Genomic DNA, 24,103 nt, shown 5'->3' with positions numbered 1-24,103 from the left:
ATCTACCTATGCTTGACAAAACTTACGTAAGGTATAATTTTCATTTATTTCTGCTGATACCTTTTAAGCACATTGTATAACATTTCTAACGGCAATGCGCACGCCATTTTAGCTTACACAATCAAATTATGCGAGCCACGCAGGCTCATTGTGAATCCCCTTCTCTCTGGATCAGCCAGAATACCCGCTGTCTGCGACAATCACCATTACTCGTCGTAGCTCCGCCGCCCCGCATTGTGCGTCAGTCCGCTGTTTATCTGTTCGTCCTATTCAGCGTCTCTCTTACGTCTAGCTGTGACGCGGGAGAGGACAGAGTGACGCACGTCCCACGGACGAACTGACCCTAGCGGCCCGTCACGAGGCCGCGTGACTCAGACCGTGGCACCCGCATCAGTCGACCCGCGTCACGAGCCGGCCGTCACCGTGACGGTGCCGTGAGGGCCGCCCGTCACGGCGGTCAGCTGAGCCGTCACGGTGGTCAGCTGATCGTCACGGCGGTCATCTGATCGTCACGGCACCGGGCCGCCCTTGTCAGGTAGTCGGGTGCCCTTGATGGTGGCTGGTTTCTGAGGTATCTGTTAGTGTTTGTTTGTGTACATTGTTGCTGATATGGTAGGTACTTACCGGTGCCGACAGGCAGGCAACATACTTATCGGTATTCTGCGAACGATAACTCAGTGCCCACACTTTCCGACAACATACAATTCAGTGCGTTGGCAATATGCTGCGTTGTTTTCTTGATAAGGACTATTTTTATCAAGACTGGCATGCAGTGTAAAAGGAATCTAGCATGGTGCGGGTCCATAACTGTCTATTCAAGTCCAGTCAGCGCGCTTTGAATAAAACTCAGTTCATATGCATCCACTTGAAGTGGGTGCTGGGTAGCCGTCAACATACCAGGCTAACTCATACTTAGCGAATGACGTCACAACCACGAATAGCGCCGAAATCGTCCGTCATAACAGCCATGACTCAGTTCACCTGTGGGTGCCGAGTCCTATTAATAGACTGCTTAGTAGTGAGCCAGTACTTGACACGCGTCTGTATTTTTTTTTTATGTGATACAGAATACAGATCACGATATTTTCTTTAACTAACACCCTATGATAACTGATTTTGGCTTCCTATCAACGTCGTTTTATGTATCGGGACCTAAACCACGTTAGTATAACCACGTATTACCACGTCAGTTAGTATAACCACGTTAGTATAGCACCGAGTCGATCGGCGTACCAACCCTAAGATTGCATGAAAAAAGCGTGGTATGATTTCACCACAATATCCCATACTTCGAACCAAAGTCTCCATTTCAGGAAGCGTATATGAATAGCAACGGATAGCAAAGATAAAATCCTACTTGATGATTTCGGTCGCACGCTTTTTCAAGGAAGTATATTTTCCAGGTACGTCTAATATGTTCCGTTATAAGTATTTATAACTTCAACCAAAACCGTCTTAGTTTGTACTTTTTATGCGCGTCAGTTCGATTAATTGTTTACTTGGTCAGTGACCCATGACATTATTTTCTTATTCGTGTAAATTTCTTTTATTGGTCAATAGCCAACCCTATCCTTTTATAGTACTTAACGAACAACGAACTTCTGAACGTGTGCTGCCCTCTTATATTTCCTATGGCGCAGGTGGCATTTTATAGCCATTCGGTATGACGCTTGTCGTGCATTTTCCTCTCACGAGTTTCCGTGTCGTTTCTCCAGGTGGTACCTTTTCCGCCATAACTCTCTCCCTGTAGCAAAGTGACCAGCTGATCGCTGCAATAGTTGACCGGCCTCATGTGCAGCTAGGTACAATGTTAACTGTGCAGCAAACGTCATAATGAGCCAGTGATAATTATTGATGCATTCGACGCTTTTCAGGAAGACACATATGAAAAGCCTCACAACCAATGCCCACAGTCCGACCTTGGGTTTTGCCGTTCGCCAATGAACCGTTCTGCTCTGGTTTATTTCATGCACCGGCGATTTTGACGATCCATGATGCGCCCGACGTAAGTCGAGGCCGAGGACGTCGGATTAGTTGCGGTCGTCGCGGCGACATAGCGGTCGATACACACCGGTAGACACAGCTCACCGCTGCCGGTGGCCTCGACCAGCGGCGTATTTAGAAAATCGCGAAGGGGGGGGGCCAAGGGTTTGGAGGGCGCCACCTCACCCAAGGAGGGCGCCATACGGTCGCGAGATAAAAAATCGCTCAGTGGGGGTTGGGGGGTTGGGAGGCGTTTTTTACCATGCCACCAGTTTTTTTTTTGCGTAACCTCGTATAGGTCGTGCTGCATTGATTTTGCATCGTGTGTATTCTTTATACTCCAGGTCACAAAAGGTCAAGTGTTCTTGAAATGCTGCGCCGAAGGCGCGCGAAATTTTTGAAAACAACCTTTTCCTCCGCTTTTTTAGGCACGCCTTTTATACGATCACTGTTCAAAGCTCCTCTCGCTCTTTTACCAAATTTGAAGGTGTAAAAAATACCTAAGGTTTGGTCGGGCCGCGCTGCCACACAAACTGTACAGAAAGCTTGGCTCATGGGTGTCGATGTATAAAAGTTTATTGGCGGTGGCATATCTACGCACCAGATCACCGTATCGGATTGATACCGGAGCGCGAGATGCGTAAACATCATCCAAATTACCTCAGACCAGCCTTCATAGCCTTCTCACAGATGCATACAGTGTACCCACATAACCAGTTTCAATCACCGAAACTTCAGATGCCTGCTGTTGCGCCCGAACCTGTTGACAATACTTAATCGTAATCCATATAGATGCCATGATGCACGTAAAGTAGGATCAATCCCAAAGACGTGTTTTATGCATCGTAGAGCGTAGATAGTTTTGGTAGGTATAGATACTTCATTCATTGTGCTGAATGCACGTTCATTTGTGGCAGTTTTCACAGGCAAGACATCAACTATGTGCAATAGAACGACTAAGTTGAAAAACATGCCAAAGGAGTAAATAAATGATAGGAGGGCAGCGATCAACGGATGATGCCAATAGGTAGAAGGGCTGCGATCCACAGGAGGGCACTAATAGGTAGAAGAGCCCCGATCAACATCCCGAGTTTCGACAGTAGGGCACCGATAGGTAGGAAGTTGGCGAGCAGCAGGAGGGCGCCAATGGATAGAAGGGCAGCGATCAACAGGAGGGCACCAATAGGTAGGAGGGCGCCGATCAACAATCAACAGGAGGGCGCCACCAGGTAAGAGGGTGGCGATGAACAGGAGAGCACCAATAGGAGGGTGGCGATCAACAAGAGGTCGCTAATAGGTGGGAGGGCGGTCATCAACTGGAAGTCGCCAATGAGCGGAAGGGTGACGATTAAAATGGGGGTGGCAATGGTGAGGAGGGCGCCTTTGCTCAAGAGGATGACATGAACAGGAGGGCGTCTGTGCGGAGGGCGCTGGTCAACAGGAAGGTGCCAGTGGATAGGAGGGCGGTGATCAACAGGAGGGTGCCAGTGGTTAGGAGGGCGGCGATCTACACGAGGGCGCCAATAGGAGAAGGGCCCCGATTAACATTCAACAGGAAGGACTAGGGAACCAATAGGTAGGAGGGCGGCACTGAACAAGAGGGTGCCAAATGGGAGAAAGGCGGCCTTCAAAATTTCACATGAGGGCGCAATAGGTAGGAGAGCGCCAATAATTATGAGGACGCCGATCAGCAGAAGGGCGGCAATGTGTAGCAGGGTGGCGACCTACAGGAGGGCGCCTTCGGGTGAGAGGGCGCTTATTTACAGGACAGCGGCTTACATAGGCGACCACCGTTACGCTTAGAGAGCTACAGCCTACAAATGTGGTTGGAGGGCGCCCGAGGGAGCCCTCCAACCGTATTTGGAGGGCGTATTTGGGATGGGCGCCCTCCGAGGGCGCCCTCCATCCGTATTTCCCTGTAAACACATTCGCGATTGGAGGGCGCCCTCCAGTCGCGATTGTTTTTCGATTCGATTATATCACAATTGCATTTGCGATTGGAGGGCGCCTTCGGCGCCCTCCAATCGCAAAGGGCGCCTTCGGCGCCCAAGGGGGGGGCCATGGCCCAGTGGCCCCCCCCCCCTGCCTACGCCCCTGGCCTCGACCGCTGAGCTCGGCTTCATTCCGGGACCCCGGCGGCGCCCGTGGCAGCTCCCTGGAATGGCCTGACAGCTCGCTGGAACGGTCGAGACAGCTCGCTGCGGCCCATATTGGGGCTATATGGTTCGCACTGATGGCTGGTGACGGAAATTCGCTGCAGTCCTGAGCTTGGTGTCGGAGTCAGGCGCAGTTCTATGCTTAGACCGTGCCAGCGTATGGGAGCGAGCGACTGAGGTAACATTCCGGCTAGATTGCGTCGACATGGAATGTAATAACATGATGGACTGTCCCGGCACATTTCAGCGTCATTTTCAGAAAATGGGACCAAAGCGGCCTCCCGTGTGGCGTCAGGTTTTTAATCAGCGGTGGAAGCGCTATTCAAGCTATTTTTGGAATTATGCTTCAGTACTAAAACTGTGCGTCGTCCGGCCATATTCCGTTAAAATATAGCACGCGTCGGCTACATATCGCAGCACTGCGAGTAGCATCGCCAACGAGGTGCCCTCCGGTCGCACGAAATCACAGCACGTCATAACGGAGCCATTAGCGGCGGCTCTACCGGCGGCCGCTCCACTCGAGTCGAATCCGAGCCGGACCCATTAGAGCGCCGATACAGAGCCGGCGGCGCAGAACCGACAGCTCTATATCGGTCTGCCTCCGGCTTCACGGGTCAATGACCTGACCTTGGTGCCGCTGAGCTGGCTGAGCCCGCGGCGCGGGACTGGAAGCCCTTCTTCTTCCGTCGGCACCGCTGCTACCACCGTCCCCCTACCACCGCTGCTGCTGCCTGTAGCGGTGGCACATGGCCTGATAGCGGCGCGGGGCCCTGAATTATTGTCGACACTATCGGCGATGGTTATTCTGGTGCTGGACCAGCGGGATTTGCGACCCGGTCGCCCGCGCCGGGCCGCCGAGGCCGATCGGACCGGGGATGGGATGCAGTGGCGACGATAATAAGAGGCTGTATAGTGTATATTGACGTGTTATGTAACATGGATAATAGGCTCTCAGAAAGTCACTTGAACGAAAAGTGTCAGTCTTTCGAGTTAAGTGACGAGGTAGATCGGACAGAGAGCAATTTCGTTAAAACGTTTTGTTGACAAAAATAATGAAATCCTTTGTACTCTTAGTCGGCATGTGTGGCTCGCTCAAGATTTGATCCCTCTTAACCCTTGATGACGCCGGCTCCACTTTAAAAGATATTTAACTTACGTCCTAGCTCTAGCTCTTTCCCACTTGATGGCGATATTTAACTCATACGACCTATCTCTTACCCACTTGATGGCCTCTCGTCAGTAAACTGAACGAGCTCCGCTCTCAGCGACTCTCAGGACAAATACCGTGCCGTGCCCGGCCGGCGGCGCCGCCCGTATTGATGCTCCCCGTCATCACTCGTTCGTTTCCGCTCTGATGAGCCGACTGAGCCCGTCCCGATGGGTTATTGAGCGACGCTTCAGGCTGGTCGAAGAGACGAGCGGCCCGGGGCGGTACAGCTCGGACGTTTGATTGAGAGTGCCTCTATTGAGTTGAGTGGCTGACATTTGGTTTGATGGACGCGCGAGATGGATTTCGATGGATTTGTTGACTGTGTGCATTTGCAGTCATGCTAACTTCATTGTTGCCGGCTGCAAAGCATGAGTGTTAGGGCGTTAGGCTATTTGAATGGCGAGGAGCATTCAACCAACTCGCATTTTCTTCGCTGTAGTTTTTCGTCGGAACGTATTGAAAATGTACAGACACGGACCTTTAATTTCCAGACAAAAGTCATCCGTTACCCGATTCAACATTGTATTAAATAACAGCTATCGATAAACACTGGAATACATTTCCTATCACATGCAGTCTAAGTTCGCTTCTGTCGTGCGACGAAATCGCACAATTGGCGCATCTCTGAGCGCGTCGCAAACATAGTGGCCTCCTCGGCTCATAAAACATCAGTTCGGGGGTGAAATGGTCTCAGTCTCACCAATGCAACATTCGCCCGCACACTGTATGCAGACATCATTAAAAGACACCACCTGAATCATTCTTTGTCTCAGTGTTAAAGCGGTCCCGAGGGCTAGCGGAGATTGTCCGCCGAGAACAGGCATCACAGTCGTTCACACGCAGTCACTCTGGACTCAACAGTCACGGACTCAGTCACAACTTCACGGACTCAGTCACAGTCACGGACACAGTCGCAGACTCAGTCACAGTCGCAGTCTGGGGTCGCCGAACCGGTCTCTGACTCTGAGCTGCCGCGGTCACATCCCGACCGACACGCCGGTCCGTCGGTCCCCCATATGGTACTCCCCGGCGCGTCCCGGTCTGGTCCGGTCCTACCCGGCCCGGACCAGAGTGGTCCTCTCGACCCGGATCTTCCGGCGGCGGCTGCCCTCACGCTGGCTGTTCCGCTCCAAGTCTCAGCTCAGAACGCTGCGGTGGGTGCGCTGCTGTGCCTCCTTTGGAAGTCACTGCTCACGAGATGGGCGGCCGGCGCGGCTCCGAGTGAACATCGGGCGCCGGCACCGCCAGCGAGTGCTTGGGCGAGTCGCCGGCGGCGGCCGAGGTGGGCCGCGGCTCGTCGTCAGCCTCGCTGAAGACGATCACCGGGCCCTTGGAGTCCTCCAGGCTGATGTTCTCGAGTCGCTGCAGCAGTCCGGCGTCCACCTTGGCGGCCTTACCCGGAGGACCCGACGGGGCCACCAGGCTGTCGGCGGAGGGCTGGCGAGTGAACTTCATCCTGCTGGACGGGTAGGTGATGTAGGATGGCGGGGTAGACGTCCACGGAGGCCCGATCAGACACTGCGGCAGCGGCGCTGGCGGCAGAGGACTGGTGCTCGTGCTGCGGGTGACTGTCGGCACGACTCTGCGGCGGGGCGGTGGCTCGTCGGTGCCTGTCGCTCGCGACACCCGCTCGCTGTGGCGCTGCCCGGTGGACTGCCCGGCTCCGACCGACCGCACCGGCGACGTCTGCGCGCCTGACGTCACCAGGACGCCCGGGCACGGCCGGAGCGGCGGCTGCGCGCGGCGCCGGCGCGACGCGCGCGTCAGCAGCTGCAGCAGCTGCGGCGGCAGCTGGCGCGCGCGCGCCTGCAGCAGCCGCCGCGCCGCCACCCGCTGGTCTCGCCACAGCTGCTCGGTGACGGTGACACCGGGCGCGGTCCGGTACAGTGACCGTGCCGGCAGCTGTGTACCGCCAGTGGAGGACCTGGCCGGTACCGAGCGCGGCTCGCTGCGGTGCGAGTAGAGCGCGGTGGCCGGCGGCCGGCGTCGGCAGCACGGGGTGCCGCTCACCGCCAGGCCGGCGGACAGGTACCGAGCTGGGATGGACGGCGCACGGCTGGGTGACGGCGGTCGGCCTGGCTCGGTCGGTCGTGTCCCGCACCGGCCCGGGGCAGTCAGTGGTGGCACACACGCGCTCAGCGTGGTCCGGAGGCGGCCGGACGTTGCCGGTGTGCTGGGTGGCACCACAGCCCGGTCCGCGTCCACGGCTGGCAGTGCGAGTGGCATCCAGAGAGTTTTAGGTCCGGTATGTCATGATTCTTCACCGATCCCTGGGGACATAATCGGGCACATGTTAACAAATGTAAGCGATAACATGAAGGCAGTTTGCTGTTTTCGTCAAACTTGTATTCCATCCAGCATTGCAGGATTTCCCAATGCTTCCCTACCAACCGAACTCGAAGCCGTTGAGCAACGGGCGTTTTTTCAGTTGATTGAACAGTGAACACCAAGGCGTATCGTTCACCGCCAGGCGGGACGACACTGCCCCGGAATGAGCGTTGGGCGGCGCTCGGCTGGTTGACGGCGCTCTGTGAGGAAGTGATCCTGTCCCTTTGAGCTCTCCGATTTTCTGAATGATAATGGCGTTTTCGTTTAAAGGTAGTGTGCCACCTTTGAAAGATTTCCCATTTTATTTTTCCTAGGATAAGAAGCTTCTGTTTTTACCTAATATCGCAAAAAAAAATCAAAAATGGGCCTGGAATAGTGCCTTTTTCGCCTAAAAGTTTTTCGGTTTTTAGATATGTATAACAATTGTAGTGGGCTCACCTGCAAACAGGCGTCGGGCAACAATCGCGAATGCGGCGCACTTGTGACAATAAGGAAAGGTCATTTTAGTGTTACGACCATACGACGTACGGGAATGAGTTATCAGCTGTCTAATCGTAGACAACACAATGTCGAGCCTTAAACTGTAAGCCCGTATTGGTATTGTTTCTTTTATTTGGCTGTCGAACATTATTTATGGTTTGAAATATGATTTTATGTAAAATAATTGATATGAAAAAGCCGTCTTATAAGTTATGACCCCATTTTACCACACGCAAGTGGCAGAAATGACAATGATCAGCTGACGCATTTTTCTTGGCCGAAGTCAGAGCGCGCGGCCCGACGCACCACGCGTATTTGGAAATTCCGACCTCGACGAGCATCAGAAGCCACCTAACAGGCGTGTTCGAAACCGCAGGAGATGATGATGAACGGGTTTATCGAAACTTGATTGGATGAGCATATCGGTAATAGCGATTTCAGTGTGTGCATTTATTGTTCATAGTGGTGTGAAATGTGGTTGGGGTACGACCGACAACCCGTCGGGGCGAATTTCGCACTGGGGTACTCAAAATTTGAAGAATTGAAGACGTTTCCATGAGTTTTGAAGGTATGGATAAGTTCTAAAAATCCGGTTCTCCTTATCTGGGCCATTAACTCCATACGGTCCAAGAAAGCTGGCACACTACCTTTAAGCCGTTTAAGCAACGAACTGATCAACAACGACCCCTGTGGACTGTGGTTTTAAATCATCACTCGTTATCTAGTTTTTGGGTACATTTTGAACGATATCCATACGAATCAGGCTAGCTAGTGCATCAATCTGCCCCACCGAGCTAGATGGTTTTCTGTCCTTAACGATCTGACGCTGGCGAACGCCGTCAGGGACCACGGTCCGACCGCGTGGCCGGGGCTCAGGCCAACAGACAAGCAGGATATATGATCGGGCTGGGTCGATATAGCTGGCATTGGGATCTCCGCCGCCGCCGCCTCCCGATAATGACCAATGATTGCCCTGCAATCACGTCGGTTGTTGAGCTGTTATATAATGTATACGTGCGTTTGCTCTGGGGTGGCCTATAGGCTAAGCATGTTGGATGTTGACATATAGGATGGATCCTGGGTTATGTATTATGGTGTAATGCATAGCTGGTGTCAGTAGCACCCGTGGCGCCTGCCTCCCAGTGAAGTTTTTTTTTATTTACTGAAGGATCGGTCAACTATGATAATGGATTTGAATCATGTTAGCTTGTTTTCATCGTGGTCATTCATTGTCTGTTTAAACTCAGTTAAATGTCAAGTTCCTGGATCCGGCTTGTGCATCGTTTATCGACAGCCCTAAAGTATTAAGCGCGCTGCTCAGCCTTTATTATAGTTCGGCAAAGGACAATGGTGCGCGTCTCCAAGCAACCGTTTGTATGCCTATTCCCGAAATGGTCCAGCACGGCACAGACGGGTGGGTTGTGGACATAGCCGTGCATAAAGGTCAAAACGGGTGCTATTAGTGTCGCCCACACACTGAAAACAGGACTATATCGGGCTCTCTATTTTGTGACAATGTCCTCGTAAACTCATTTAGCGCTCATATTACGGTTTGCTTGTCGCAACAAACAAGGCTCGTTGCATGCATAGCTAATTGAATTAGCTTATCTTGTCGTTATCATTAAAAACAGCTACCGTTTCAAGAGCACTTATGAACTGGCGGTAAATCTTGCTGTTGCCGTTGCTGTCTTGACGGTGCCCGAAATAGACTGGGAACTCGCAAATGAACGACTTTGCCGGCCAGCAACGGGAACAAAATAGATGGCAGGCTTCAGCTACTTAACCCTATTAGTGGCAGGGGGGGTTGTTTTTATCCACCCCTCAGGTTTTTCGGGAATATCTCCGAAACCGCTGAAGCTACGATGCTGAAATTTTCTGACTTTTCCTAAAACTAAATTGGGCACATTCCCTGAAAATTTCAAGTTCATACCTTTACCAGGGGCGGCTCCAGAGCACTGGGAATTGGGGGGTCCTATTCGTGAAGCGAGTCATATGGGCGAAGATCACGATGCTGCACCAGTTTTACGAACAGTGAATGAAAGGTATCATGTGATAACATATACAGTTATTGTGCATCCTCTTTTGACACGTTTTTGCTATAATAGGCGGATCCAGGCGTCCAAAAAGGGGGGTTATGTTTTACCTCCCAACATAGGTGCCCTGACACCGCCTATGCATGACCAATACAATTGTAGTCGTTCTCTCATAAGAAAATTGTAACAAAACAAGACCATTACCACCCTTTTTAGAAACAGTACCAACAAAAACCTTATTTACTATACTTTTTGTGTACCCCCAATCTCAATGATCTGTATCCGCCTATGATTTTTGAAAATGCATATTTTTAGGATCCATGTGAATTCCTGGTTCATTCTCTATCGATCGGCAAAAGTTGCGTTAAGATTGGTTCAGAAACCTGGCCGTGATAAACAGTCTAAAATGTATCTGCAATTTGCCCGTTTTTACCCCCCTCTACCCCCCTATTGACATTTTTTAATTTTTATTTTTTAGAAATGTAGATCACGTTGAGCGCAATCGAATGCCGTTTGAATTTTGAAAATCGGCCCGTTAGATCTCGAGATATCAAGGGGGGGGGGGTCGTAAACAGCCCCCCCTGCCACTAATAGGGGGTAGCCAGGAGCCTGCCACTAATAGGGTTAAGAAATTACTTTCGACAATTGTTTCGTTGTGTGCGTTGGCCCGGTTATTCCTACTATGGGTCTTCACCGGTCTGAAGGTTATGTCAGCTTCGTTCAAAAGAATGAATTTAATGCACAACTTGTCCAAAAGAAACATTTTGTGCAAGTACCGGGTGGTGCAACGATGGTACTCGTCACTTGTCGTCACAAGTGATGTCCCTCGAGTCTGCAGACTCCCGAGCGTACTTTTATTACTACATTCGTTAGACTCAGCGATTTGACTCTCCGATATATCTACAATCTACATCCATATCGCTTTGTGCGCTGGGAGTGATTGGGACGTCCATGTTGGCAGTCGCCAGGATTTTGTCCATTATGCTGGAATCTGAACTGCACATCTCCCATCTGATATCCCAATGAGCGGTACTTCCTCTATGTTCACCTCAGCTGTCCGGCACCCGCTCGGACCGTGCCGTCGCGATCGATGGGGGCCGCTGTCGGTGCCGACGCGGCCCTTTATCGCCGCGCGGTGGCCGCCATGGCCCCGCACTGGCCGTCTATTCCTGGCCGACACGGTCCCCGGCCGCCCGCCGTCTCCCCTGGGACCGGTCTTCAGAGCAGACCGCCCACACCACCCCCGCCACTCACCTCTGCTGCCTGGAGCCCCTGGGCCGCCCCCGCCACCCTCTCAGCCGTCGTTACAGACGCCTTTTCACGGCTCAAACAGCGACGAAACGGGCCCGACTGTCTTGGTTGCTGAGGCTCTGACGTTCGAGGCTATTGAAGTTTTAATGTGTCTTGGCTGAGCTATGAACGCATCTCTTAGTGTTCCCGTGAGCGGGGATTTTTCGTATTTTGCGTCACTACGCACACGCTGTGCTGGGCCCTTGTTACTGCCGAGAGCTTAGTCTCAGTCGGTGATAACAAGGGCCGTCGGGAACCCCCTCCTGGTAACGGGAGCGTTGTTCACTTACGGTGCTGAGGCTGACAGCTGCGGTCAGAAACCCGGCTCTAGAGCCACCGCCGTCTGCATCAGAGGGTACGGTGACCTGATGCGACCCGTAACCTGTGACCCATACATTTGTGACCCGTGAGCGTCGGTGGCCCGTATAACTCGTGATCCGTGACCCATGAGCTCCATTGAGTCCGTCCCGTGAGTCCGTGACCTGTGTCCCGTGATCCGTGACGGTCACTGCTCCGGTGTTACGGTCCACTCAGCGCTAACACTCTTCCACTCGATATCGTGCACCGGGTCACTGAGTGACTATAAAAAGCGACCGTCTGAAATATGCACCTGACCTGCCTGCGTCAGCTCCGGGATGTGACGCCACCACAGCTACATTATCTACCCACCGCTGCCGCTTCGTTTAGCTGTTATTGGGTTCAGCGGGCACGGTGCCACCTTTCGTCCGTCACGGAGGGGGAGGAGAGGGGTCAGAAGGGGTGCTGTGACCTCTGGGTGTGCTTGTTGCGAGCGGCAGCTGCTTAGTGTTGGGGCCTGCCGTGTCGCCTGCCGTGCCAATCGCTTCACTCGTCGCCGCCATTACTTATCGTCGGCGTCTTTCAACTCGTCTTCGGTCGATGTGCCGAAACACGGGAGGCGTTGGCAGCCGTGCTGCGGATCGAACCAGTGACGTCATTAGGAGCGAATTGGCCGGTCTGGTGACGTCATTCGGCGGGGGTGGCCATGGTACGGCCCGGTTAATGGCTGTGCCAGCCCGAGGTGGCATTGTTTGTCAGTTGTCACGTGCAGAGAGCGGCACAATGGCGTTCTTTTTGTCCTCGCGTGCGTGACCTGGGACTAATGGTCCCTCTTGGTGCGATTCTGCTAAGTGATTTGCTGAGTTGAAATTGTTTTGAACTAAATTCTCCTTACGTGGCGTGTCTTATTCGATAATGCAATATCTGCGATGAAGAGCAAAAATGAAGACTTTCATTCTTCAATACTTTCCCAGTGACCTCACCACTACATTCGTTTAGATCTTCCAGCTCGTTGATAGCGAAGGGGTATAAGCTGCTTGGTCCTACAGCGGTCTAATTCCAGTCTTTGGTGCTCCTAGCACACTTCCGCTCAATTAATTGTGCATCCATGTCTTCACCTCGTCTCGGCTGACGCTAGTGATCGGGAACACGAGCGCCTGCAGCGCCTCCTCGTCCCTTCCTAGAGATCATTCCTTGGAGCCGTCCCAAGAAATCGTGAGACGTGATGGCTCGGTAGGTGGTCACATAAGTACAGCAGAGACATGTTATATTATGCGCATTGAGTACTCTTCATACCAGTGCTCCTGTCATTTTTGTGATCCGTTTATAAGAAAGCCCTGTTTTGTCCAACCATGTGAAAGGACGAATTCTTATATAACGCATATCTAGCCATCTTCGCCGTATGAAGGCACCGTTGCTGTTGCGGATGATTCCTCGAACATCCTCTGCGAACGCTACAGACTGGCTCCATAGAGCAGTGAAACGGGAGTCGTCATACCTAATGACGCGCGCATCCCCGATGCACGGTGTTGAATTACTACACTTGCTGCTCCGCTCGCTGTAGTTGCTTTTTTATTTAGGTATTCATCTCGCATCCCTCAAGCTTGTTGTCAGTGCTTCTTACATTTATTGCCAGTTGACATGATGACTGGCGATAGCACGGTGTTGACTGTTGACTGCGTTTTGGGACTACACACTTGCATGTGAAAATCCATGACATGTATGTAAGTCGCCATCAGTGACGTGTCCTGGCGCTAGTGTGCGTGGGCCGTTTATTGTCGGTCAGACTATCGCGACCATTCCCCTCCTGAGAAAGGACACGTGTTGGTCGGATTCGCATCACAGGTAGGTGGGGGCGTGATGCGTCACACTGAATGTTTCGTAAACTCACCAACCTGACCCTGAGGCATGTGTGATGACTTCACTCGGTCCTAAAACGCACGGACTGTGTTCGTCCGAGATGGTGCCGTGTAAGCGCTGTTTACGGAAATTGGGTGCGTATGGGTATCACGCGGGGTGTGAATGCTCATTATACCTACCACTTCTCCGATAGTGAGTGACGCTCGAAAGATAATGCGTCGTCGCACCGATAATACGAATTTTCACATAGGTGGTGTGCCCTGAATGAAATACCAGTGTCATAGTCATTCACAGTATCTTCAGCATTATCATTTGTCCTCAGTCGCAGAACTTCACCGGTGCGACAGCTGACGGTCAATGACGTCATCAGTATTCACAGCCGTAAGCGTCACAGGTGTCAATGCATGGACGATGCCGCTAACAGAGAACCAATGACGTCAAAGCATTGCTGAATAACGGTACTGGATATCTCTTTGTAACTCCCTCATCAATGGCATCGCAGTTCATCCAGTTAGCCGACCGCACATGGTGGATCCAACGCCTTGCTCCTTGGTCCCTGCGGGCCTCACCTTTTGTGGGAGTCTAGCACTGCATGGCAACTGTACGGCAACAGAAGACAAATGTGGCACAAATGCCACGGTGGATGTGACCTTTCCTTAGCCGACAGCGGTGGGTGTTCATTTTGGCGGTCTTTTCTGACTGAGATTGTGACAGGGTTGATAGGTGATCGGTGGTCATAATGGAAATTCGGACGTGAGTCATTCTTATTCCGTTTTCTTTCTGGTGACTCAGTCCTCGACACCACCCTCGTAACCATTTATGGCAGCTTCTGTCGGTCTAATTCCAGTCTAACCCGATTGCCCTGTCGCTGACGTGTGTGCGTCAGGCAAGTTACATAACCACGACCTCAAGAAATCGCCGTTATTTGCCACCTTGCGCGCCTCGGCCGCTGGCGGACCTCCATCTGGACAATACCGACCGGCACGGTGGCCAGCGTCCGGCGCCGGGACGGAGGGACAATCTCGTGCCGTCGGTCGATCGGTCGTTTCCGGCGACAGGGAGCGCCGCTGATGGCTACTGCTTTTTGTCCGCGGTCGACACGATGAGCCCAGCCGAGTCGCGGAACTGAAATGAAAACGCGGGCTTGGAAAATATCTAGAGACGCGGGATTTGTGAAGGACCGAAAGGCGTAGAACTTGGGAAGAAACAGCGAGATGGGACTTAAGAAAAGACGTAGGGACGTGGGACTTGCTAGACCCGGGGACACTAATGAGACGAGCGAGCGCAGTTCGGACTCGGAGGCCGTTTGTCATAAATGATAGAGCCGACCACCAGGTCAGTGAGCCGTTTTGGGCCAGTCGATGGCGCCCATCAGTTCAGTTTTTTTTAGCTGGATCTGGAAATAAACCGACACGAAAACGTATCTTTTATGACTCTGGAACCTGATGCAACTGGACCTTGCTACGTAGTTAGAGTATCCCTAATTTGCACCTTTCAGCCTGGCCGTTTCATCTATTTATTCCAACTACGCAGCGGCGCCGGTCTGCCGTCACTGCGGTGGTCTATTCCCGGCCCATGCGATCCCCGCTACCCATGGGAGCCACATAGCCTTCTAACGCAGGCAAAACATCGCACAGCCGCCCGACAAACATAGAACGCCGGCTGCGCCCGTGAACATCAATCCAACCACACCGCCGCCGTGGGCACTGGACATCAATCAGGGCGCTGGTGGTGCATCTGCCCTAGTGATGTCAATTTCAGAAATTTTGAAAACCAATACCAAACCGATACCGACCAAAACCACTGAGAATATACCAAAACCGAACCGATTTTTAGAAATAGGGGGGAAATACCGACTAGATACCGAATTCAGAAAATCAGTAAAAAACAAAACGCTTCAAACTTTCTCAAGACATAGTTATGATAAGCATTGAAAGGTAATACTTTAAAAGAAGGCAACAAAAAAAAAATAAGGGAATATCTAAATAATTTGCATTAAAAGAAAAACACATTTATAACTGCATTGTGTAACTATAAACAAATATTGAGGTCAGTTAACAAATATTGAGTCAATATTGAGGCCATGCCTGAACCATCCAAGGCGAACCATCAAACGTTTCAATTCAAGTCATTCAATTCGAGTCCGGTCAAGGCAGGGTTAAGTGTGTTATCATGATCCAAAAATGGTGACCCTATTGACAATGATGGGCTATACCATTAATAAAAACAAAATCCATGATACCCCTAGAGTTCAACCCAAGTAGCGATGGTGACGATACTGACGCAGCCAATTTTTCTTCATTAACAAATGTTTAACACAACAAAATTTGCTAAATAATTACTTACGAGGCACACTGATAGATAGCAGACACCACTGTAATGATATCGCGATGAAAGCTTAGTAAAATGTCCATAATTTTACGGAAGCATTGACACATGTCACGTGTCATCTCTTACACAATGGCGGCGGCCATTTGCAATTTGCATGGCACAGAGCTGTATAGAAGAAAGTTTTTTCTTTTTTGCCTTAGAAAACTTTAGTCAAAAATTCTATGTATTTGTTTTTGGAATCTTCAAATTATTTCAAGAAAGATTGAAGGCTGCTATTGCTGAAAAATGAAGAACAAAAAAAACAAAGTTTTTCAATTATTTTCAATCCAAAAACTAAAGTTTTTGTGCTAAATCAGTATTTGGCGCAGCTGCGACATTAAAATGTTTTTTGACTAAATGTGTTCAGTTTTGAAACGGCTGTGCGCGAATCAAGCCAAAAACCAATCATATTTTAGGAATGCTTTTGATTACATTGCTAGCGATCTCTATCTGTTGAGGAGAGCAGGAAAGTGAACACTAATTAAAGAAAATAAATTATCCACAGGATCGCTCAGTCCAGTTCAGTCATTAACAGAGGCTTTTTGAAATTGAGGGAAGTTGAGGATTTGTGAGGTGATGAAGTGATAAATGCTGCCCTTAATATTAGATGATAATGGTGAAGCTAGTGCTGTATAAAACAGGGTTTTGGATAATGTACTTGCATTGCAGTGAAATGTAGAGCAAGACAGGGTCAAGAATAAGATCAATCACAGACTCCTCAAAACAAAGTCAAATTTGTTGCTGATAAATGCTTTGGAAATTTTTTAGTAAGATAGTTAAAGTATGTTTTCCAGCATACAGTAAGTTAAACATTAATACATGATTTTGTTTTCCACATTAGCTTTCTTTGTAAGATAATTATCCTCATGGTATTGGAATAAGCTAGCACTGATAAGTTGCCATTTAACATTGGTAGACTTGTGTGTTTGATATTACTGCTAACATGTTTGCCCATTTGTTAGGACATCATGCATTTTGGAGAAATGTGTCATGATTGCCATTTTTCTTCATCCAATACCATTTAGCAAATCAAATTTGAGTTCAGAAGGTTTATCAAAAATGCTTCAAATCTTTTATGGTAGTGATAGTATTAATGTTTGCCAGTGCTCTGGCGAGGAACATGATAGATACAATTATATGAAAGAAAAACATGAAAATAGGCTGCCGTCTGTCTGCTGTAACCGTTTTTGTCTTCTACATTGTTCTTCTTTCGTTTGATAATGGTCTGTTGGCCGAAATATCACGTAAATAAAAAGGTGATTTTTCATTAATTTTGCTATAGATTCGAGGAAAAAGGTCAATGTTTTTCTTTCATATAATTGTATCTTTTATGGTAGTAGTTGATTTTCATAATACCGACAAAATACCAAATGCTTTTGGTATATAATACCGAATACCGAATCGCTATTGGTTCGGTATCGGTATACCGAAATTTTGGTAACCGATTGACACCACTAATCTGCCCATTGCGCCTCATTTGCAACGTTAGCAATGCGTGGTTCGCCATCGCATCTTTCCTGGCACGCCAGGCTGGTGCGCAATGCGCATCAATCGAGCGGGCGTGACGGACCGTTTGTTTTTGGACCGGTCCGATGGACGGCCGGAAACTCGCCGACTGATGTGCCCGCGGGGACCGTGCGGAACCGACCCGGTCACGACACGTCACGCGACGGTCGCGGGGCGGGTCTCCTGGTCGGCGGAAATGAAGGCGTGCTGCGCGCCGCCGGAACTGCCGCTCGGACTGTGGTCGGCTCGTGGTCTGCGCTGACGGCCGTGATTTGAGCCGCACCGATTCTGAGAGATGGGATTTTGGTAACGATCGGTAGGGTTTCACGGGATGAACGTCAGCTGACTCGTGACATGCGGCGTAGTTGGCTGATCGGTACACAAAGGCACAAAATAAAGCTCATGACTATGATACTTGAGAAGCGATGCGGAAAGAGCCCGTTCATCTCGACCTGACGCTGAGGGCGGCCATCACAGGATCAGTCGTCACTTATCGTCTGCCGATCATGAGCTATAACTGAGACGATTATTTCCAACTGAGACGGTAACGATCGACAGCAGACGAGTGATTTCTGTCGATTATGGCGCCGTGGTCGACGACTGATGCCCGCCTGCAGTCTGATGGTGTGTCATCACTGCAGCAGGGCCGCCCCGAGCTGATGAACGCTGCTCGTTTGTTCCATTCAGGAAATTACGCCGTGTTTATCGGGCTTGGACGGGCCGGGCGGCGGCCGTTAGCGCTCTGGGTGGGCGCTGACGAAGCTTTTATCGTGTGCTAGCAGCCAGGGTCGCATGTTTATCGTGTGCTAGCAGCCAGGGTCGCATATGGGATATATTGAATGTTCATGGTTATATGATGTATTTCTAAACATCGGCATATCCATTTATATGCTCATTGTTCATGTATCGGTATGTACCTATTTGTGCTATGTTCAACGATAATCCCACTGGTGCAGGGGACAGGGCACGCTTTGCGCGTTTCGGCGTCACCCTGCCCGGCTGCTGCAGTCACATTATTCCGTTCGACAGACAAGGAGATCTCCCTGACACTTCTGCCTCCCACACGCGGCCGTCGACTCAATCGCGATAAGCGCGTGCTATGCATACTGAACACCGCGCTGAACCATCGCCCCATTGAGGTGCGAAGACGTGGGCCGTGCACCGGCACCTACATAATTTGCGCCCGGCAGACACGTGAGCTCCGTGGGTGTGGGAGGCGAACAGCCCGCCGCGCCACGTGTCGAGCCGGAGGGATCTTTGGGGTCCGTCTGGGCCCATTCGTGCACGGTTGGCTTCACCCAAATGGCTTTGATGCACGTCTGATGAAAAGGGGCTTTAGAAGAGCCGCTATTTTGGCTGTGTTATTTTGGGGGCAGATGTCCATGCTTGTGTCATGCATGTGTGCGTAACATGTTAGAAATTAACTTGCTATACATATAGTCTGATATATAGTCTGACTCCATTTTTGGAAAATGTTTTGAAGAGTGAGAGCGTTGGTAACCGTTTCTGCATTATCTAATTGTTGTCCTGGCCCTTAGTTTCTACGGGCAGACTGGTGCTGCCGGACGGTGAGCCCGCTGCTATTTTTGGGGCCGCTTCGGCCTCTGAAAGCACTTATGACGTAAATCGTGAAGCTTTGACGGCTTTGGCCTTCAGCTCTGTTATGCCTAACCCCAGGTCGATCATGAATGAGGTCAGGCGCAGGAGCGAAGCCATGCAAGCTTCGAGACGTTCACTTTAGCCACTAACCCAATTCTCCTCCATGATGGTGGCTTAGGTCACCGGGGTCACCTTTTGACTACATCCCGGTTGTTTTCTGCTGAAAGTTCTGTTCATACGTTACCTCATCTTGATGTAGCTGATTTTATTACGAATTTTAATTTATTCAGTGCTCCATAAAATCGCCAACTATCGAATATCCCGTTTGGCTCTTCGTTAGTTTGGTTGTTACGGGATTCCCCATGCCGCTTCGAGCAGCTGAAGTGACTCTCGAAATGATCGAGGTTGAAACCTCTATTTCTACCCTGATCAGTCGAACCTTGGCGCATATCAGCGCCTTTATGCACCCAACAGCGAACTATCTTATCGGCTGACGCACAGGCCCGAGCGTGCGAACTGCGACCAGTGACGTGTTTTTCAACACCGCACAGACTGACGCGGAACCACAACTCACAGACAGCACTGACGCACGCAGTGTAAAGCAGTCCACTCAGTGCGTCACGCACTCTGTCTCCTCACGGGCTCATCCATCTGAACCGCGGTCAACACACTACCGGGAGACGGCGTGACGCACGTTGGCAGTCGAGCCGACAGAGCTGGAAGTTTTCGATGAAGGCGTGCCAAGTGCACCCATCGGCGCGGCGTCAGTTACCTACCGGCTACCGCTCGACTGGCCAAGCAGACTGAGCCGTTTGGACGCTGAAAACGCCCCGATGACGCCGGGATTCGCGGTGCCGTGACGTCAGCGGGGTCGTGCTGACGTCTGACGGTACGGTGGGTGATGTTCAGTGACGTGGGACGGCAGGAGAGGGGGGATGATTCGGCCAGTGACGGTGCGTCAGAGCAGGTGGAGTCGGTGACCTGCGGCCAGGTCACAGACTGGTGGGTGGGGAATGGGATCGCCGACTGTAGAGGCCGCTTGATGAGGGAGGTATTGAATGGAGTTGAAGTTTGTTTCGTTCTCTGTCTGTCTTCTCTTCTGAGATGCCAGGGGAGACAATCTTGCGATGCTGTTCAATCCCTAACTTTTTTGCCTCATGCGCCTGTATATGGTGTGGTCAATGTAGGAACAGTGCCCGATTTAATGTTACGAGGAAGCGTTTCAGTGTTGCAGGTCATCAATTATACATCGGCTCCTTAGTCACGTTTGAAGAAAACACGCAACGCATGCGATGAATGGCACGTGAAAGGCGATGCACATGACACATTGCTCATTTATATTCGATTGCTCAACAGCTTGTGTGCCAATAATTTAATTTATCTTGATCAAAGTGCAAGGCCCGAGTGACGATTTGTTGGCGTTGATTGGCATGCATTGAACAGATTCAGCATATTACGCCTGCCGATTACGATACGTCTGAATGATTTTTACACTCCGATGACGCTTTCCTGCATTGATTTACCTCAGTTCCGCCTCTTGACCGTCGTGCCACAGACGCTTTCGAGTCATGAATCATGCTTAGCTCATAGCTGCCTATCATTCCATTCCATTGCCCTGAGATCGCATTATTGAGCAACGAATGTAAAACTGATCATCAATTGAGAGTCAAGGGCTTTGACGAATGAGCACATTACGCTTCTCAACTCAAACTAAAGCCTACATTCAATTCAGCATCACTTATTGACCCGGCGCATGCATGTCGGCTGAGCCAAGTGGGCGGTGCCTGCGGTCAATTCCCCAGCCGGAAGTGGTCGGCCGCGACCGACCGACCACGGCTAATCTGTCGTGGTGTCGGGAGCTCAGCCGCCATGACCCCTCCCCGACCCCTCCCGTGCTTCCCCGGCGTAGCACCAGTGCTGTAGGACATGCACTCCAGTGTCGATGGGGCTTACTGCCACATGCCACCCGGATGCAGGAAGCCTGTAAGTCGTAGCATGTTCGTGACATTGTGTCTTGGAATCGAGCGGCAAGCACGTCGTCAGACTGGATAGAGAGGACACTCATGTCTGCTGCGGTAAGGTGAAAATTGTTATTTACGGTGCATGGAGTTTGGTGCATACAGAGTAAATCGCTCTTACCTCCCGTCCTGAAGCTGCCTGGAAGGTCGGAAATCTCGCTGGACGTCAGGCCGTATCTGGAAGACGATCTCTGTCTCAAGACGCCAACAAGCAGTGCTGACTGTCGACCTCTTCCCAGCCGTTGTCTCCGCCGAACAGGCCGTCGTACCAGTGACCCCGTGCTGCCCCGGCTGCAGACCGAACTGCGCTACCGTACCGTGTCGGTCCGGCCCGGGCCGGGTCAGGCGGTGCCAGGCGGCGACCGGTGCCCTCGGGCCGGTCGGTCGGCCGGTCGGCCAGTCAATAGAGACGCTGATGGATGCCAATCGCGGCTGGGGAACTGATACTGCCCACAGACACGATCACCGTGTCGCTGATGGACACGTCGGCTTGTCAGGCTTGGCTAGGTCGGTGGACCCGGTTCCGCCTGCACTCTGACCGGAGGGTGGAGCTGACTTGTCGACCGTAGTCTTGCACCGTCATATATTCCGCATTCTCTGTCAAGTGAACTCCTTACATAAATCCGGCTACCGTCAACTTTGGCTTATAGTTGTCACCGTCGCCAAGCTGCTGCACTCTTTTCTATCCACTATCTTTGATTTCTGTTGCACATTACTCATCAACCATTAGACGCAACCTCCGAACTGGCACGAGGCTTCACTACCGTACCGGTCACAAACCCGCGCAGCTACGGGTCTCCGAGCCGCCCTCAGTACCACCCATCGTCCTACTGTCTTCCCCAGAGGCGTCACACAACCGGGTGATGACCTGCTAGGTCACGTGACCAGGTGGGATCCACGGCTTCCAGGTCACGTGACCAGTCGGGATCGGCGTCTGCCGGTGTGGTCGATACCACAGTGGCTCATTTGGGTGATTAATTTAACTTTTGTTTGATATGCTGCCGGGAATGATTGTGGTCGTGGGATAATTTGGGCGACACGCTCGTCACAAGATGCTTCGGTTTTCATTTCTCCCTTTCACCATGAGTTTATTATGAATCCTGCTTGTTTCCATTGGTTCTGTCCATGGTTTTCCTGGTGGATGCACGGGCGTCACACAGCGCAGCCTTATTTGCAAGTTTTTGGTCGAAAGCCAATCGTTTGAAGCTCGGCTCTGCATGTGTCGAGCTTCGTCCCTCAAGTATGTTGATTTAGAAATATGGGTCTGAAATTATGCTGGATGCTCTGGAAAAATTTATGTACATACAAACTGCGCAAGTTTTAATGTCGTACGTCCCAGCTTGACAAAAATAACCAGACATTATTGCTGCACCGTTCTCGGCACGTAGCCTTCGCGGACACCCAATTCTCAAGATACGGAATAAGTTAGCACGCTTGAGGAACTTGCGTCAGTCGCGTGCCACTCCGCAAATACACCACTACGCAGCATCAGGTGTTTGAGGTCGTGTGAAGTCACTTCAGCCGGACAAACGACTCGGAATCGCACATGCAACATGCATATCCGCGTTTGTATTAATGCTGCTTTCCCAAGAGAGTGCGTATTTGAAGCCCAAGGACACGTCGCACTGCTTGTTGAATGTTGGAAGGACCATTACTAAGAATATTGCGTGTACTGCGCATCGAACAACTGATTGGCTTGACCGTTTTAGATTGACTTACTAGTTCGTTTTTACATAAGGTGGAATTTTCCGATAGGTATCCGTGGTATTGAACAGATGCAAACGTTTTTTTTTTTAAAGAAATCTAAGCCATGCATCTCAGAAGTCTTTTAGACCGAAGCTCTCTCATGATACCACTCATACTGATCCCGCCGTTCCGCCCTCTTCTGTTGCAGGTGCTGCCGCACGACCCGCAGGCGCGCCGGCAATTTGTCACCTCCGGCTGCCTGAGAAAGGTACAGGAGATCCAGGCCGAGCCGGGAACGGAGCTGCGCGAGTACATCAACACCATCAACAACTGCTTCCCCGAGGAGATCGTCAGGTAGGCCGACAACGTCACATTGGCCCCAGAGTTACTAGAAACAGTCACCACAGTCGCTGATATTTGACTCGACATCTCAGGTCTGAGCTGTGGTGATGCGTGGCTTCGATCAGTATTCCAGAACTGGCTAGTGCTGCGCATGTTGACTATCTTCTGACATTATTTCTCGCTCTACAGATACTACAGCCCGGGCTACTCGGAGCACCTCCTGGAGCGGCTGGAGACCTACGAGCCAGACTGGACGGACGGCGCACGAGAGGACTGGCAGCAGGACGCCGCGGCGCCTTCCGGAATCACCGCCTGAGGGCAGCACAGGCGCCGTATAGAGGACGCCACAGTCGACCGATGGCTGAGCCCTACGATACGATAAACGGTGTAACGAGATAAGGGTTGAGTCGATAGAATAGCAATAGGACGTTGTTTATCATATTGAAGTCCTTGAGTCTTTTATCCCTGAATGCCTTTTTGGTAGGTTGCATTAACGTCTTTCATTCCAAGGCTGTTATCGAATCGGTACGTCTCACGTCATAGATTGTCTCTTGTCGAAGTACGAAGGAAATTGTTACCTGTTTTATACGACCCGTGTGTCCCCCGTGCAAAATCCTCAATACATGTATACAATCAGATATTCTACACTTATTTATGTGAGCTTTCACTGCATCGACAGGACATGAACCTTCTCATATCAAAATGCAGCTTAGGGGTAAGGGATGGGGAAGCAGTCGCCACAGCTGCTCTTATGTCCATTTGAAAGTGTCATTTCGCGTTCCGGTTTACATTCTCTGGAAACTTTTCGCCAACTCAAAAGGTATCTTGATCTTCAACGCTCACAGCATGCTAGCGGCTGATTGGCTGATGTACAGTCCACAGCAGAAGTAATGTGTGGTTTCAGTCATCGGTATGTTCTTTCTGCTTCTGAAGCCTAGGAACGAT

At 51.0% G+C, this 24,103-nt stretch overlaps 1 protein-coding gene across 2 annotated transcripts in view; it reads left to right on the top strand.

The window, feature by feature from the left end:
- LOC122377831 (sperm-associated antigen 6-like) overlaps nucleotides 1-23,798 on the top strand; it is a 49,388-nt gene extending 25,590 nt beyond the window's left edge. For both annotated transcript variants that reach the window (XM_043358304.1, XM_043358306.1), the window contains exons 10-11: nucleotides 23,025-23,170; nucleotides 23,348-23,798. In XM_043358304.1, the coding sequence (XP_043214239.1) occupies nucleotides 23,025-23,170; nucleotides 23,348-23,474 (273 nt within the window). In that variant the 3' untranslated portion in view covers nucleotides 23,475-23,798. The remainder of the gene's footprint in view (nucleotides 1-23,024; nucleotides 23,171-23,347) is intronic.
- The last annotated feature ends 305 nt before the right edge of the window (nucleotides 23,799-24,103 follow it).

The sequence above is a fragment of the Amphibalanus amphitrite genome, unplaced genomic scaffold (assembly GCF_019059575.1).
Source record: "Amphibalanus amphitrite isolate SeventyFive unplaced genomic scaffold, NRLGWU_Aamphi_draft 000051F_arrow, whole genome shotgun sequence".
NCBI lineage: Eukaryota > Metazoa > Arthropoda > Thecostraca > Balanomorpha > Balanidae > Amphibalanus > Amphibalanus amphitrite.
Note: the sequence above shows the minus strand (reverse complement) of the source record. Positions and strands in the feature narration are given on the sequence as shown.